This window comes from Engraulis encrasicolus, chromosome 11 (assembly GCF_034702125.1).
Source record: "Engraulis encrasicolus isolate BLACKSEA-1 chromosome 11, IST_EnEncr_1.0, whole genome shotgun sequence".
NCBI lineage: Eukaryota > Metazoa > Chordata > Actinopteri > Clupeiformes > Engraulidae > Engraulis > Engraulis encrasicolus.
In genome coordinates this window covers 5,817,106-5,835,953 of record NC_085867.1, presented here as the reverse complement: position 1 = coordinate 5,835,953, position 18,848 = coordinate 5,817,106, and the positions used below count along the sequence as shown (strand labels likewise).

Genomic DNA, 18,848 nt, shown 5'->3' with positions numbered 1-18,848 from the left:
AAGACAGAAAGAGAATTGGCAAAAGAGTAACCAAGAGATTAAAAGTGAGGAGAGAGAGAGAGAGAGAGAGAGAGAGAGAGAGAGATCCAGAAAGACTGGGGAAGTGAATTTGAGAGTAAGCGTGAGGATGGTGTCAGCATTTCTGCTTTTACTGTTGATGAGTCCAGATGGTGGTCTCATTAAAAGATATTACAGTAGAGTTAGATCCCTTCCCCATGCAGCTGTAGGACAGAAACAGGCTGCTGAGGCGGCCCCATCATGACCCCCCAATCTCCTGAAAGGATGAGTGGGCCATCCAGCACGATCCATCCACAACTCGTGACTGTCATGCCCACAGCCCTGACTAACTTAACTCCACATGGGAAAAAAGGAAATGCACTGAGACACACAAAGTGCAAAAGCAATGCAAGGCAAAGCAAGACACGACAAGTTAATCGGTCTAGTGTATTTCATAGACAGTTTACCAAAATAAACGCATAAAAACACAGCAGACCCCTGCTGTAACTCCCGCTGCTATACAGTTGTAGCAAAACAATTAGTGTGAGCACTTGCTTACTTTGTATAATGAAAATAAAGGCTTTCTATTACATCATATTTTATTCTATTCTGTTCTATTCTATTCTATTGCTGCCTGTATGAATCAGCTTAGCTTGACTATAGCCTATTGGTGTTACCAATACAGTGATAATCTATTGTAAAGTCTCTTGTCCTTCCTTTGCTGTTTAGACATTGTCTGGGCGACACACATTTATCTGGTGCTAACTCACAATCACACACTTTGCTCTGCTTTAAGTTGATGAAAAAAACGGCCTTCTCCTCGGTTGCTTTCCTGCTATCCATTTAAATATCTACACAGAATAAGATAGTTTTCCCCAGAAAAAGTATATTTATTACAAAAGCTATTGGTGCCATGAAGTCCAAGGTAGTTTTTCAAACATAGTGAATTACATTATACTTAGCTGATGCTTGTTATCAATATCAGCTTACAATTATTTGAAGTACAGGGTATTGTTTCTAGTCCCTGGAGCAGTGTGGGGTTTGGTGCCCTCAGCCATTGAGTGAGATAACGAGTGGGAGTCGAACCTGCAACCCTCTGATCTAAAGACCATAACCGTTACCACTACGCCACGGCTGCCCTACTTAGTATCATCATGGTTTTTCACTCAGAAGAGATGCTGGGTTTTGTCCGTTACAGAACCATGAAATACAGTCTCGGCTCAACACTGGTCTCTGGCCAACTCAGTCGGACTGGCTTCCAGGTTGTGCTGATGTGAGACTTTTCCTGTCCAAGAAAAGAACAATGTTGAGTCTGCACGGGTGGATCTGACGATGCCAAGAACTAACTTGATATCAAGGCCGACATTAATATATGAGGCACTTATAAAGACCATAAAAAGCTGTGTGCTTATACAGTGTGTGTGTGTGTGTGTGTGTGTGTGTGTGTGTGTCCATCTAGACTAGTGTTTCTCAACAGGGGCCCTATACAGCCTCCCAGGGGTCGTTAGGGTACCCTAGGGGGTGTAGATACAGCTGAGAGGAGAGGATACAGCTGAGAGGAGGCGATGCTCAGTTTCCATTGGGGATTGAGCATTAATGTATGCTATTTCTTAATACTAAGGCGGGCGTCGAGAGGCTTATGATTAAGTCCAGGGGGCGCTTATTCAAAATAGGTTGAGAACCATTTCTCTGGAGCTTCCTGATAGAGCAGCTGGTGCCATGGTGCCCCACCTAGATCCCCGTCTGCCTCCCTAATGGCCTGGGTGGCTTCCCTCTAGCTTTTGGCCCTGCTCTCTCTCTTATCCTCCCTCCACCCGACTCTGTTATCCTCCTACTCTCCAACTCCATCCAAACCCAACCCATACCCTGATGGGGAAACTAGCCATCTTCATATCCTGAAGGGGAAATTAGTCACCACCTTCTGCCCCTTATACAAAGCCCTGATGAGGAGACTATAGGGGAAGGGACCAGGGAGCTGTTAATACAGCTGTGTGTGTGTGTGTGTGTGGGGGCGGGGGGGGGGGGGGGGGGGGGGGGGGGGGGGTAGTGTGTGTGTGTGTGTGTGTGTGTGTGTGTGTGTGTTAGTGGAAAGGTTAGTTAGCCAAATATGGGGGACTGTGATACACCCCTGCCCAATATTTGAGGGGGTTATCTGAGTTTTATCCAGGAGGAGGTGCAGCCAATTCTATGTCTGTGGGACTGAGAGCATGGAGATACAGCATGTGAATAAATTGTGTTTACAGAGAAAGACAGAGAGAGAGAGAGAGATAGTCAAGATATATACTGTTAAATGGGCAAGCCATTTTCACTTTTCGTTTATTTCACAATGACTAGTGGGGGGCAGCCAGGGACATGGTCATTTTAGGGAGCGCAGAACAGTTTCCCTCAGTTTCCCACTTCACTTTGCATTGTCTTGTGAATTTTTACAATGACGGGTCGTCATTTTCTGCTCTGCTTCGAGGAATTGGCAACGACTCAAAGTAAATGCAAGGAAATAATGTGATGTAGCCCAAACAAGGAAGACAAATTACCTCAGCAAAAACACACAGCAACTTTGAAGACATCTGGGACGAGTGTGATATTCCCACAGTATTCGGCACACTTTTGTTGAGCCAGCTGTAATATGCCCAATGTACAATGTCCAAAGTTAAAGAATGAAAATGATAACCTGTTGTCTTAACGAGACTTACCACCCCCATGTCCATCTGTTCCGCCGTTAGAGAAGGTGCCGCATGAGCCTGGGATAAAAACCAAATGATTGGAAACACAAACATCTCCGGGTAAATAATCCGCATACGCTGTTAATTCCACAAAAAGAATCCAGAATACATGTCCTTTATCGAAACATTCCGTGTTGACAGACCCGGGATTGGTCCGCATTCACGGAAAACAGCTCCCTTCACCCAAGTCCCATGCTCTCGTGCGCAGATGTGCAAAACGGCCAGGGCCGTTTTAAGATAATAAATGGGTACCTTACTGTTGCGCGCAATTGCGTGATAAGCTCTCACACATAGCTCTTTCTGGCCGAGTAATGCTTTCCAACAAACAGACCTATAAAAGTGCATTTCCCATTTTGCAATATCCAGTTAGTTCAGTTGCGCAACGCAGCCAAGTAACCACTGGGTAGGCTATCCTAAATCCAACAAACGCATTCCACTACTGTTCGTCGGTTATGACATGACAACGCCAAATAAAAGAGCAAACATTTTCTTCGCTTGCAGACTGCCTCATCAGATGTGAGTAGAGCAGCGTGCCTTCTCCCCGCTCAACCCCGTGCCTCGAGAGACCACGACTGACGTTGGAACAGACAGCGAGACGAACTTGAGCGCTTGGTGGGGTGGGAGGGGTAGTAGGTGCTTGTGGTCTCCCGGAACATTATGGAGCGGATTGTATTGGAATCATTATGTCACGCTCCTTTTGCATGTGCAATTGCTGCCTCACGGAAATAAAGATTGCATTAATGAATGTGGTAGTTTGAAATGGTAGCTGTAGTTCTATCTGTGCCTTTCTAATCCCTTCACAGAATTAATTTCAATCACGACTGCGCTGCGCTACACATTTCGCAGGTTAATTATGCTGGGATTGTGATGATAATCATACACCATTACAATTCAAATTAAACAGTTCAATGAGTTCTAGCCCACAGTGCCGCTGCTAAGGTTTTGGGGACACTACGCATAACTGGTCAGGAGACCCCCTCATAATTAAATAATAATAATGTTTTTTTTTAGTCCATCTCAATTTAGGAGGCCCCACTTTTGGGGTCAAAGTGGTTGAGGCCCTAAGCGCTCGGCATATGCCTAGCAGCAGCCCTGCTAATGCCTTGCAGCGGCCCTGCTGGCCCAGTGTCACGGCTTGCAAACAAATTGTCCAAATACAATATACCAACCGATAGTGCCATTAATTTGGCAGGAAGCCGGAAAAAAATCTGTACATTGGGTGTAATGTTTTACCATTGTCTATCTTGGTTTACCTGTTGATGCCAAAACATTTTGTAATTAGCATGTAGGCCTAGAGATTCTCAGCAAACCGAACCAATTCCGGAAATCATAAAAGTGCAGTGTGGAATACAGTACATTGTGAACATAGGCTTAAAAACTAAGGTAAAATGACAATTGGAAAACATCCAGTTTTTCCATTTCCTAAATTATTTTTACAGGGCCGTAATATATGCAAGGGCGGATTACTGTATGGGTCTATCAGACCCGGCCAGGCCAAGGGACCCAAGAGCCCAAGCATCCGCACTACAAGATATTCAGTTATTGGTGTACCGTGTTTAAATCACACTTTAAACCACCCTTTTTTCATATTTTCGGGGGGATAACCCCCCTGACCTACAACAACGAAGGCTATCTAACATCTTTAGTGCGCTGAACACCCACATTGCCATTGAGGGCTGCCCCCTTGCACGGGTGAGTCATAAATGCAATTTTGTTGTGTGCAGTGTGCAGTGAACACTTGTGCTGTGGTGTGCTGTGTCACAATGACAATGGGAGTTGGAGTTTCAGTTTCCCAGATGGACTCTCACTTTCACTGTCAGCTGACAGCCAGAGCTCGTACCATTGCTGGCTATTGATACAGGGAGAGTGTGAAAGCCACCTTTAGTTTGCATTTGACGTAGGCCATATTTAAGACGCACTAAAAGGTGCCGCTAAACGGTGGTCAAATCAGCAGCAAGAGGCAAAAGTAGGGGGGGTGCTGCAGCACCCGGAGCACCCCACTTCCTGCGTCCCTGCAGAGTGGAGAGGTAAACACCCTCTGAGCGTAGCACAGTATGAAATAGCGGTATGATGCCATGGGCGGCGGAAAGAGCGAGTGCAGAACGGAAAAGATTGATAATGGACAACAACAGCGCATGAAGGTGGAAACGAATAGGTGGACAACAGACTGCAGACACGTGTGATCTGTAGCCTGCTGATGTGCGTGTGTGGCAGAGCAGAGCCACAACCTGCAAGCCAGGAAGCGTGGGAAAAATCGATGCTGCTATCGCAAGGTAGGCTATCTGTAGAGGAACGGCAGGCATTTCATTAGGCCTTCAGTGGTGCCGATAATGCTCTCGGATTTAACTACTCATATCTCACCCCGTGAAGATCTATGGGGTGCAAGGATGCACGTCTCTTTATTGATAAAACGCCTCGCCGCTTAGAGGTGAGTGCATTATGAAACGTCTCATTTATCACTTAAATGGAAGACCTTGCTGTACAGGACTGCGGCGCATATGGCGGAGGGAGGCCTTACATTCACTTAGGCCTGCTCATTTTTTGGCACAACAGCACCTCGAAAAATACTTAAAATCTCAGTCATCTAATTGGATTCTAATTTTCCACGTGTTTATTTAATGATGGTGTTTATGTCTAATAAACTAGAGCTGTGTGTTGAGATAGCAGGCCTGTGTGACAAACAGCACAGAATGAGCAAGTGAGTATTCCAGGGGTCTGAACTGACACCTAATTAAATAAACATACAGTAGACTGCTAGGAGCAAAGTCCTTAGACTCCTGTGAAGTACTGAGCTGGTTTTGTTTTCCGTTTAGTCGTTACAGTGGCATTTCAAAAAGACATCCCAGAGCCATGACAAAAGCATTTCAAAAGCAAGATCACCACAACTACTCTGATCTGGAGTGCTTGTAGAGCAACATTGTGAAACATTAACCACAACACATTATTAGCCTGTCCACCATTGCATGCTTTGTTGTTGCGGGAAAAAAAACGAGTAAAGTGGATATTAATTACTTTCCTTCAGTGCTTGATGATCCAAAATGGAGAGATAGATAGATAAAGAGAGAGAGAGAGAGAGAGAGAGAGAGAGAGAGAGAGAGAGAGAGATGGGTGCCCACAAGGAACAACTAGGCCCCCTGGTAATCCAGCATGGTGGCCCGGAGTTGTTCATCTCCAGTTATTGTGGAACGCAACGTTTTTCCTGTTTACATAGGTTTATATGACCATATCATGAAACAAATGTTGGTTGTGCAAATTCAAATGTGGCTCTTTCTATGCTCTGGAAAGTGTACTATAAAGACAAGCATAGTAATACCTTCTGCGCGCTTCGACAGCGCATGCAATGTTGAAGCGCGCAGAAGGTGATCGCCAGACCACCATCACTGTATATTGGTCATTCCCTTTGGGCAGGTTAATATTAGAGCCTCCTAGACACAGACAGACAGAAAGGAATGGCCGCCGACTGGTAATTATTCTCCTTCCTCCTCCTCCTCCTCCTCCATCGCGGCTTTTGGTTCATGTCTTTACATTAGAGAACATGGGAAGGAGGAACAAAATCAGGAACAGAGTTCAAGGACAAGACAATACATGAACAACAATCAAACCTTAAAGGTACACTGTGCAGGAAATGGTCAAAAAAGGTACTGCAACTATGATGCTCATTACCTTCGCCAGAAGGTTATGTTTTGCCCGCCGTGTATTTATTACCTTCGCCAGAAGGTTATGTTTTGGCCGCTGTGTATTTATTTATTTATTTGTGAATATGTTTGTTTGTTTGTACTTCGTATAACTCGGTCAGAACTGAGCCGATTTTTATGAAATTTGGTGGGATGATTGGTCATGACCCAAGGAACAATCGATTAGTTTTTGGGAGTGATTGGGTCAAAGGTCAAGGTCAAAATGTTTGTTTGTACTTCGTATAACTCAGACAGAACTGAGCCGATTTTTATGAAATTTAGTGGGATGATTGGGTCAAAGGTCAAAGGTCAAAAGTCAAGATCACGAAAAGGTCAAAAACGTAAATTGAGCCAATTTTTATGACATTTAGTGGGATGATTGGTCATGACCCAAGGAACAATCGATTACTTTTTGGGAGTGATTGGGTCAAAGGTCAAAGGTCAAGGTCACGAAAAGGTCAAAAACGTAAATTGAGCCGATTTTTATGAAATTTAGTGGGATGATTGGTCATGACCCAAGGAACAATCCGTTACTTTTTGGGAGTGATTGGGTCAAAGGTCAAGGTCACTAAAAGGTCAAAAATGTAAATTGAGCCGATTTTTATGAAATTTACTGGGATGATTGGTCATGACCCAAGGAACAATCGATTACTTTTTGGGAGTGATTGGGTCAAAGGTCAAGGTCACGAAAAGGTCAAAAACGTAAATTCAGCCGATTTTCATGCAATTTACTGGGATGATTGGTCATGACCCAAGGAACAATCGATTACTTTTTGGGAGTGATTGGGTCAAAGGTCAAGGTCAAGGTCACGAAAAGGTCAAAAACTTTTTTCTTTGCCAAGCACTATATGCCAGAACAACGTGTGCATGCGGAATTGAATAAGAGGTCAAGACTGGGCCAAAAATTTAATATTACGATATTCCGGTCCGATTTAAATGAAACTAACACCAAAATTTGGAGAATGTTATGCCCCACACTCTGAAGATGGCCAGAAAAAAAAAGTGGCGTAGGCGAAGGTTTGCGCTCTACCGAGTGCCCATTCTAGTTTATTTATTTGTGAATATGTTTGTTTGTTTGTACTTCGTATAACTCAGTCAGAACTGAGCCGATTTTTATGAAATTTAGTGGGATGATTGGTCATGACCCAAGGAACAATCGATTAGTTTTTGGGAGTGATTGGGTCAAAGGTCAAAGGTCAAAGGTCAAGGTCAAAATGTTTGTTTGTACTTCGTATAACTCAGACAGAACTGAGCCGATTTTTATGAAATTTAGTGGGATGATTGGTCATGACCCAAGGAACAATCGATTAGTTTTTGGGAGTGATTGGGTCAAAGGTCAAAGGTCAAGGTCACGAAAAGGTCAAAAACGTAAATTGAGCCGATTTTTATGACATTTAGTGGGATGATTGGTCATGACCCAAGAAACAATCGATTCCTTTTTGGGAGTGATTGGGTCAAAGGTCAAGGTCAAGGTCACGAAAAGGTCAAAAACGTAAATTGAGCCGATTTTTATGACATTTAGTGGGATGATTGGTCATGACCCAAGGAACAATCGATTACTTTTTGGGAGTGATTGGGTCAAAGGTGAAGGTCAAGGTCACGAAAAGGTCAAAAACGTAATCCCTAGTAACAGAGAACATAAAGAGAACGTTTGACTTTTGGTTCTCTAAAGGTTGGGGTTATTACCAAACCAAAATCTACCACTTAGAAACGTTCCCTTTGGTTACAGTAAAAACCAAGCAGCCATTGGTTCCGGTTCGGTTCTGGATACGTTTCGGATACGTCATTTTTGGTTCTGTTTTGGTTCTCACTGGGTTGCCAGGAAAGTTTAATTTAAGTTCCCAGAACGATATATGTGTGGTTCCCATTCCATTCCCTCGCCGTTCTCTCACCGTACCTTAATTGCTTTTCAAGTTTGTTCCCTCATCGTTCCCATATGGTTCCCATAACCTTGATGGTTACATTATAGGTCTGGTCACGTCTGGTTCCCTAGACGTGCTCCTGATGTTCCCCCAACTTTGTTTATACTGTGTTGTTCAGAGCATAAGCAATGATGACTGTCCACCCGATTAAATCATATACGTCTACATATTAGTAACAGTATTTCCTCCAGATTTAATCATGTACACAATCTTTTTTTTTTTTTAATTCCATTTCATTCATTTAACTCAACTTGGTTGGGTTGATCTAAGGTTTGGCTGTGCACACAACATCACACAAAAGATGTGGTGAGTGAAAGAAATAACTTGAGAACTTGTTACACCTTTGCCGGTAACAAGCAGGCCCCTCACAACCAATCTGTCCATCAGCGCCTGGCCAAACCTAATTACTTAGGGCTGGTATATCATGATTCAATTGCTTGCACCTGAAAAACTCCTAATCAATCTGGTCACATGGTACTCTTGAGCCTGTATATAAACCTGGACTGTCAGAGTGCTTTAGTCATTTGCCTGCCTGCCTGTTGGCTGGTCAGCATGGCACAGCATAGCGCTTGTTTACCTGCTTTGCAAGCAAGCTAACAGCGCTTTTGGCGTATGGCATTTGTTAGCTACATCTTGTGCCTTGCTTTGTGAGCTAGTCAGTAACAGCACATGTTACATTGCTTGCTCCATTGTGCACTTGATGTAGATGGTATGGTTAGCTTTAAACTTCATTAAGGAAAACATTTGGTATTAATCCCCACTAGATTGTGTTCATACATGCTCAGCTGATATTTCTCTCACATTGTGGTACAGAACAGCATAGACTGATATATATAATATAAACATATACATGTTTTCAGCAACTTTACACATTATTTTAAGAGAGCAGTGTGCCAAACTGATGCCAGGCGCAGGGTGTTTCAGTCATGGTGGAGGATGGGAGGTGCTTAAGTACCATGATCAGGGTACCTCAACTATGGTGAGAGATAGTGGGGCAGGACCAAAACACATTCACAATAATAAACAAGGTTGGGGGAACATCAGGAGCATGTCTAAGGAACCACATATGCAACCAACAAGGTTAAGGGAACCATATGGGAACGGCAAGGGAACAAACATGACATGAACAGGAATAAAGTGACGGTGAGAGAACAATAAGGGAACGGAATGGGAACTACACATATAACATTCTAGGAACGAAAATTAAACTTTCCTGCCAACCAAGTGAGAACAGAAAAATAACCAAACATGACTCTCTGGGGACGTACCCAGAACTAAACTGGAACCAAGGGCTTGTGTTCCAGGAACCTTCGTAGAACTAAAAATTGTTAGTAGGGAACTGAGCCGATTGTTATGAAATTTACTGGGATGATTGGTCATGACCCAAGGAACAATCGATTACTTTTTGGAAGTGATTGGGTCAAAGGTCAAGGTCACGAAAAGGTCAAAAACGTTTTTCTTTGCCAAGCACTATATGCCAGAACAACATGTGCATGCTGAATTGAATAAGAGGTCAAGACTGGGCCAAAAATTTTATATTACGATATTCCGGTCCGTTTAAATGAAAATAACACCAAAATTTGGAGAATGTTACGCCCCACTCTCTGAAGATGGCCAGAAAAAAATAAGTGGCGTAGGCGAAGGTTTGCGCTCTACCGAGTGCCCATTCTAGTTGAAACTGTGTTGCAATTTTTCCAGTCATAATGAATACTTAGAATTTGATGGTGGTGGTAAATATTCACGAAAAAAGTAACATTAGTGAATGGGCAGCATGAATTCTGGAAATAAACAACTAAAAATCTCACACAGTGTCCCTTTAATCAACAAAATTAGATTCGGGCATGATTGGGGTTTGGCTTCCTTTCAAACTAAAGAAGGAAGAAAGCAGCAAAGAGCAAATAAGTGAAGCCAAAGACAGACTCACTAATGGATAAAAAGCGAAATCAACAAAAAAAATGCTATTCAGTTCTTTGAACACATCATATGAATATGGAACAGCAGCATTTTTCTTTGTTTGTGTTTCGATACACCAGACTGAATAATGTCCCCAGTCCACCCTGAGCTATATCCAGACCACGGGCTGTTCATTCCCTTTGGGCAGGTTAATATTAGTTCCTCCTAGACACAGAGAGACAGGCAGGCAAGCAGTAATTATTCTCCGTCCTCCTCCTCCATTACGACTTTCGGCTCATGTTCTTGCATTAGAAAGCATAACAGGGGGGAGGGAGGCGTGCTCTATATGAGCAAACAAGAACAAACTCTTAGTAACCCTTTGTAACCCTCAATCAACAAAATCAAGTTTGGTCAGTTTTGGGGTTTGGCTTTTGAACTAAATGGAAGAAAGCCAGCAAAGAGCAAAAATAACAAGTGAAAGCCGAAGACAAACTCAGTTTTGCATTATAAACATGTGAATAAAATGTGAAATGAAGTGGTGAAAAACATGAAAAGTAAAACTCAAAAGATTATGAAAGACTGAATTCAGATTGCAACCTAACTTGATCAAAGAGAAACTACCACTCAGTAGGGCATAGACTTACAGTAGGCCTGTTCATGTGTAGGCCTACTGCTGGCATGATGTTCAGCAGAGATACATGGACACATTATTTATGCTTCTGCTTTTTGATATTTATAGATTCCAAGTTTCAGTCGAGTTATTTTTATGTTCATGCGTGTTTAGTTCTGTATGTGGTGTTGGGAGAAACACTTCTCGTTTAGAGGCAACTTTTTTTTTACTCCGCTCCTTTCCTGTGCAAAAAGCCATGACAGTAACCCATCAGACCTTAGCCTTTTTTTGAAAGCACAGGTGTCTCCTCCATCATCCAGACACGTCAGCAGTCTTTAACCTGTGGCCATGGTGCTAAACGGAGATGTCATTGAGGTTAGCCACAGACACTGCTGCTGCCTGGCCTCAGATTTGAGACCACATTCACAATCACAACAATTGGCAAAACACTATCCACTCTTACTGTAGCCAAACACACATACTGTAACCTAAAACACATATCAGACAAACACATTGTAGACAGGTGAACCCCAAAGGTCTCCTGCGGATGTTTTACCACAGAGCACGTCTAAATAAGCTGTTTAGTCTGAGATTTGTGCATCTACTCTGTCACCTGTACAAAACAAGTTCACAAGTTGGTAGTTAATTGTTCCTCATGATTCCTTGCTGTCTAACTTATCCTGTAAGTGAACACTTTTTAAAACTCAGAGTTTGACAATGAGTTGCTATTACTTTCCTTTAACTCTGTTGTATGAGTCTCTGGCAAGCTGTGTGGCTTGTGTTCCTGTTTTGACTAAATTGAGGCAATATATTCCTGGTTCCCTACTGCAACAGGAAAAAATGTCTCAATTACAATTTTGTTTGTTTATGTGAAAACAATGGTGTCTTTGTTCCCAAAGTAGCTCAATTTCAGGAGGGTGTAAAAACTAGCGAAAGAACTTTAAATGTACCACAGCTGTTTCTATTTCCAATTCCAACAGTGAGATCCAGCCGACCAACCCCCCGCACTCTCTCACACACACACACACACACACACACACACACACACACACACACACACACACACACACACACACACACACACACACACACACACACACACACACACACACACACACACACACACACACACTTTGCTTTGTGACTCCAATTATGTTGATTAATTTTTTAATTAACCAAATTAAGCTCTCAGATCGTTTGTTGCACATTTTAGATGAAGACAAACGAGAGCACTGACAGCATGCCCATGCACAGTCCACAGTTGCGGCATTCTTCTCCCCATGCCTGCTATACCAGATGGCCAGTCTAGCCCTGATTGTTGCATTCTTCTCCCCATCCACAACTGCCAAAAGTCAACAGCTATACTTATTAACTTATTCCATACATTAACCCCTTAGCGCAGAGCCTATGTTATAATCTTACTGTCGCCCACATTTTAATGGCTGTGTCTTAATCTGTTACTTTTTTTTTTTTAAAGATATTTTTAAGGACTTTTTTAGACTTTATTTCAGATAGGACAGTGAAGGTGTGACAGAAAGTGAGTGTAGAGAGAGATGGGGTAGGGTTGGGAAATGACCCCGTCCAGACACAAACCGGGTTCCCCATGGGTATGCAAGCTCAAGTGTGGGGGGCTTAGCGCGCTGCGCCACAGCGCCCCCCTTAATCTGTTACTTAAGGCTCTGTAATGTCATAGCAATGTTGTTATGATGTAGTTTAATATTTTCATCAAATAGTGAATAGGCCCGCTGGTGACCCCATCTGCAGTAAGAGGCTAACCATTCCATTGCATATGAATGCACTTTGCTCTGAATGCAATGGGTTAGCCCAGCGGTTCCCAAACTGGTAGATGCGACCCTTAAAGGGACACTGTGTGAGATTTTTAGTTGTTTATTTCCAGAATTCATGCTGCCCATTGACTAATGTTACCTTTTTCATGAATACTTACCACCAGCATCAAATTCTAAGTATTCATTATGACTGGAAAAATTGCACTTTTCATACACGCAAAGGGGATCTTCTCCATGGTCCGCCATTTTGAATTTCCAAAAATAGCCATTTTTAGCTGCAAAAATGACTGTACTTGGACCATACTAGAAAATATGTGTTTATAACATAGTAAACTTTCATGTAAAGATCAAATTTGGCAATAGGCAGCCCAGTTTTAATGAGCAGCATAGTTGCAGTTCCTTTTTTGACCATTTCCTGCACAGTGTCCCTTTAAGGGCCGTACACACACATCGCTACTAGTTACTCGCTCAGCGAATGAAGTCAATAGAATGTCGATGTGTTCCAGCGAGACTCGCAGGCGAGTATTGTACAAGCGATGCGATGTGGGCGGATCCCGAGTTGAAAATATTTTATCTTCGAGCGAGGCGAGTAAGCGAGTAACCAATTGGAATGCAGAGTTCGGTACTTCTCGCCTGTTCATTGGCAGTTAAAGCTGCGGGAACTTTCAGCGAACGTTCCATGAAAGAGTGTCGAGTAGGCGAGCAAGCAAAAAGCTAGCTTTGTGTGTGTACGCCGCTTTAAGGGGAATGCTGCTTTACTGACAGGGCACAGCTCAATATTTTTGCATTTAGCAACATATATTTGCCGTAGGTGAAATAAATTTCTTGCGGCGGCAGAAAAACTCACTTGCCTCGCGCGTGCCTGGCCACGTGACAAAAAAGATTGTTGTCGTTTTGCGTTGTAGAGCACAATTTAGAATGTGAAGATGGTGCACCACAACACAGAATGCACTGGCAGGAAATGCCTTTGCATGATTCCAGCTTGGGTATCAGCACACAGAACAATTCGCTCACATCGCTGTCCAGAGAAGAGGTGAGGAACAGGCAACAGATTTTTGTTTAGTCGTTGCTGCATGTGACGACTGTCAGCCTGATCCAGAGGTTGTTGAGTAACAGGCAATGAAACGTAATTTAACAGTATTTTTTTGCGAGCATCAACATGCCCAGGCTGTAATTGGGCCATGGAGCAAATGATAAAAGCCAATTAGAACACCTAATATTAGGCCTCAATGCCAGAAAAAGCACATGTGGGGTTAATAGCTTTGTAGCTATCCTTGCTAATTAGCAGAACAGAGCTTCCAGAAAAGGGCTGCCTGCAGAACAGAGGCCTGAGATAGCATGCAGGAGAGAGACTGAAAAAAAACAATTTGTGTGTCAACTGCTTGAGGCTGGATGAAGGGCAGTCCACGTGTCGAACTGTCTTTGTCCTCCTTGAACTGGTTTTCACTTCTCAGTCATCAACCTTGTCTGTGTTTTTTTCTTTCTCTTTGTTTTTGCTGTTTTTCGCTTCAGATCTGAGGGCTAAGCTGCAGCAGACAGGGCCACTCCCCGTGCGTGCTGACAGTGATGTTTTTTGTAGGGGCCAGGCCACACTGGACTGGGCTGTGCCGCCCTCAACTCTTATCCATATACAGGTACATCTCACACTGGCACACACAGGCAGGCAGACAAAGACAAAAACATGTTCTTCCTTACCAGGGCTGGTCTGGGGGAGAAAAATGGCCTGGGCACTTTTGGATTAAAGGGGCCGCTCATAATTAGCGGCGCAGAACTGACTCACTGGTCAGGTTTTATTTTTTAACATTTCTGAAAATAGTGGCCCACGAGGGTGCGGGGCCCACCTGGAAATGCCCGCTATGCCAGATGGCCAGTCCAGCCCTGTTCCTTACCTGCACTTGAGCTGACCCTACCACCCCGCTACCACGCACTGACCCTCTCTCCCACCCCTGGCACTGTTACAAACCTGCAGGTTGACTTGGATTCCAAACTGCCACCTGCTACAATCATAATCCAGGCATCATTTTTCACCCATTTGTAAACGCTTCAAGCTCCATTATTGCTCCTTTCATATGGGATTGGGACGTGCACCAACAATCATGGCAATTAATGCCAGTCCAATTGATTTAAACTTCTCTTCAAACAAATACATCAACGTAAATTGGAGATGTGGATGCCCTGCAAGAGTAATCAGTGACTCACTGAATGAAATATTGTTTTCGTGGATCTACTTCATAAGCCAGAGAGAGAGGGGGGGAAGCGAGAGACAGAGACAGAGACAGAGAGATGACAGTGTTAGAGAAAGAAAGAAAGGGAGATGATAGAGAAGTGTGTAATGTATAGTAAACATGGCCGTAGCCAGGAATTTGAAATAAGGGAGGTCCATAGTGCCCGCGCAGCGCACCAGAAATTTTTTAAAGGTGCACTGTGTAGGATGTTGCCCGGAGTATCTATTGTAACTATGTTGCTCATTGAAACTATGCTGTCTTTTGCCAATTTTGGTCTTTTCATGAATATTTGCTAAATAATGAACTAATATTTACTAGTATGACCACAGTTTACAGTATGTTTTGCAGCTGAAAAGATTTCTGGAAATTCAAAATGGCGGACAATGGAGAAGATCCCCTTTTTCATGTATGAAAAATATTATTTTCTCTAAAAATAAGGGAGGTCCGGACCTCCCTTACCTCATATGTGGCTACGGCCATGATAGTAAACTAAACTGACAGACTTTCTAAAGCTGCTTTTATTCATGGATGCAATGTAATGATAATCGTGAACACTTCTCCTGAGCATTAGTTAAAATGCAGACCAGTGAGTTGTTATAGTCCTGGCTCCTGAATTCCAAACCAGCGCAATAACAGTGGAAGCAGCCACGGGCTCACCACCATCTGCGGGAGTCGAGAACTGCTGCTCTGGTCTCCAATACGGCTCCACAACTCCAAGTGTTGGCTGGTGGCAACAGAGGTGAAGGAAAACTCCCTTTTCATTTAATTTGAGATTTTAGGGGGGAGTGAAAAACTTAAAGTATAGGGTGAGGGAAAAAAACCACTTACACAACACAAAACCCACAAGACATTACAAAAAGAGAAATGATAACACTACGACAAAAACACACACACAATACACAACATCACACAATAAGACACAATGCCATACAAAATACGATTCAGCATAGCACTAGCCCGGCTATTGCAACACAGTGTCACAGTTAGTATGGACGGGCCTGCCCAGGCTCCGCCCTTACAGTGACGCAACACCTTCAGCTCTGCTACACAAAAGAGCTTGTTCAGGTACAATCTGAGTTCCCCCAGGCAGGGGAACTTCATCCACTTTGTCAGGAGCCAATCAACTTTGAGCAGCACCAACGGTCTTGGGTAGAGGCGTGTTCAAGGCAGTGACGTCATTCTTCTATTGGGACGAAGAAATGTTTGGTTTAAACTTTGGCTCAGCCTTTTCTGCCCACAACCAGTAGCAAACCAAGGGAGTTTGGTCATAGCCTCGCGCGCCACGTACTTCCGCCAAGACACTTGGCTCCGCACTACGTCTGGTACCAGTCCTCTGTGGAGCGATGTTAACCGGTAAGATTTTCGCCTGTGTTCTGACAAACGGTCCTACATTGTAATTTTATCCTACGGTAGGATGTTCTGTCAGACATGTCTGTTAAACGGTCCTACATCGCCATAGATAGACGTCAGACATGTTTGTTCAACAACTTATAAGAGAAGAGATTTGTCTTATTTTTGACTTATTTGACTTATAACTCGAAGAGATTTGAAAGTCATGATAATCAGGCTAGGACGGGCACAGCCTAACGCAAAACACACTCTACATCACACTACCGTACCTGCCTGCTGCCACTTCATTTATGGCAACAGAGTACAGGAAAGCTGTTTCTTTTTCAAAGTAAGCAGTGTCCGCCCCTCCCTCTCTCTCTCTCTCTCTCTCTCCGTCTGTATGTGTGTGTGTTTGTGTGTGTGTGTGTGTGTGTGTGTGTATGTGTGCGTGTGTGCGTGTCTGTGCTCAAGCCATGCAGATGGTGAGCTGATCTCTTCAATTAGTTTGGACCAGAGTAAACAAAAGTCAGACTTTTTGCTGCTTCCTAAATGCAGGGAGATTATCCCACAAAAGTTGATCCAAACCAATAGGGCTACAGCTTTTCCTTTTGGCATCCCCTTTCTCCTGCAGCCTGTAATTGTGGATTGGAATGGCTCACTGTAACAAAATTGACCGTCCAAACCTGGTATATTATTAGTTTGGTGTTTTTAAAAATAATACTGTGACACTGCCAATGATCTTGGAATTCCCCCCATTTACATTGATTTCTTTTCAAAGCAAGGCTGGACTGGCCATCTGGAATACCGGGCATTTCCCGGTGGGCCCTGCACCCCCGTGCACTATTTCCCGGGGCCCACTGGTGAGTCAGTTCTGCCCAGCTAATTATGAGGGGCCCCTTTTAGCCAAAAGTGCCCAGGTCCTATTTCTCCCCCAGCCCAGCCCTATTTCAAAGCAGCTTCTCCCATGGAAACTGAGTGGAGTCCAAGCCTCGAGTCCAGACTGGATTAATCTTCAGAAAAGCTTCTGAAGCATTTAGAGCAGCAACATATGGGTGCTCAAGAGGGACTGCTGCCGCCCTAAAGTGCCAAAACCAAATGTACTTAGAAATTTAATCAACGTGATTGATGCACACATTTGATACGATGCCTTCCATTTATTGGACCTCACAGCCAACACATGCTGACATATTTGACATGCAAAATTCAAGGCCTACTGGGCCGGTACAGCTAGAGTCACAATGTAGCATACAAAACAAGCATCATATGAGGTTCTACAAAAAAAACCACACACAAGATACTTGTACATCGTTTAACAGTGAGCAAAGAGCTTTAAGCCTTAACTACAAACCAACGTTTTTCATATGATTTCTCTTTAGAGGACACTGTACCATTTAGGTAGTATTCTGGTTATTTTATTACATTCTGAGCTGCTTGCTAAACTGCTGTGGTCCAGCTGGTCTGCAAAATGTGCAGGCCATCCATCTAGTCAGTAATGCATATTTATTTTTCATTATAATTTTACGGCTGGGTTAATTTACAGTCAGGAAAGTGGATGGGGGAAAGTTAGCCTATATAACAATATTATGTGAACTGCAGCACTCTTTATACTGTGCAAATTACTATCAGTATTGTGTGCTTGTGTTTTTGAGGTCAGGGGATTGCAGGGAGTTGTGGTCATGGAGGCAGACTCTTCACTGTACCATTGAAGTATTATTCTGGTTATTTTATTACATTCTGAGCTGCTTGCTAAACTGCTATGGTCCACTTGGTCTGAAAAAATGTGCAGGCAATCCATGTACTGTGTGGATTAGTATTGTGTGCTTGTGTTTTTGAGGTCAGGGGAATGCAGGGAGTCATGGTCATGGTCTGCTGCTCTGCTGTGTTTGCAGAGTCAACCACAAGTCCACACTCTTAAGCCCCAGATGCAGACCGATGCTGTGATTACACAGGAAGCATGGACAGATAGTGATTATCAATGGTGCTGTGTTTTGGAAAAGACACTGTATGATAACCTGACAGGGAGGGAGAGAGAGAGAGAGAGAGAGAGAGAGAGAGAGAGAGAGAGAGAGAGAGAGAGAGAGAGAGAGAGAGAGAGAGAGAGAGAGAGAGAGAGAGAGAGAGAGAGAGAGAGAGAGAGAGAAAGAGAGCAGACCATCTCTCCACTCCTCTTCAAAGAAGCTGCCTGTCCAATTAAAACATTTTACTACTGTCCCTGCCACCCTTCCAACATTTTCTATTTTACTTCATTTTTTAATGGTTTAATGGTTACTTAATGGTTTCCAAAATAAGCAGACAACAGTAAAGCCAAGGTTTGCTAGGACGTGTCATGTCATGGAATAACTCCTTGTTCATCACAGAGCTATTCCTGTGGTAAAAATGCCATATCTTACCATTGCAGTGGTGAAATCTCTCTCTCTCTCTCTCTCTCTCTCTCTCTCTCTCTCTCTCTCTCTCTCTCTCTCTCTCTCTCTCTCTCTCTCTCTCTCTCTCTCTCTCTCTCTCTCACTCACTCACTCACTCACTCACTCACTCACTCACTCACTTGCATCATAGAGTACAGACTAGGCCTGGCGCCCCAGTGGGTCAGGAGCAGGGTCTCATTGTGACATGATGCCATTTCTTTTAATAAACCGAGGCCATTACACACCCCACTACCCTCTGCTCTCCCATACCAACCCCTGCACTCCCCTG

The 18,848-nt window shown here is 43.5% G+C and overlaps 1 protein-coding gene across 1 annotated transcript in view; it reads right to left on the bottom strand.

Annotated features, from left to right (window-relative positions):
• The window catches only part of LOC134458749 (matrix metalloproteinase-17-like), an 81,487-nt gene extending 78,165 nt beyond the window's left edge, over positions 1-3,322 (bottom strand). Inside the window, exon 1 of the mRNA XM_063211159.1 lies at positions 2,688-3,322. Coding sequence (XP_063067229.1) covers positions 2,688-2,792 — 105 coding nt within the window. The 5' untranslated portion in view covers positions 2,793-3,322. The remainder of the gene's footprint in view (positions 1-2,687) is intronic.
• Positions 3,323-18,848: the final 15,526 nt, after the last annotated feature.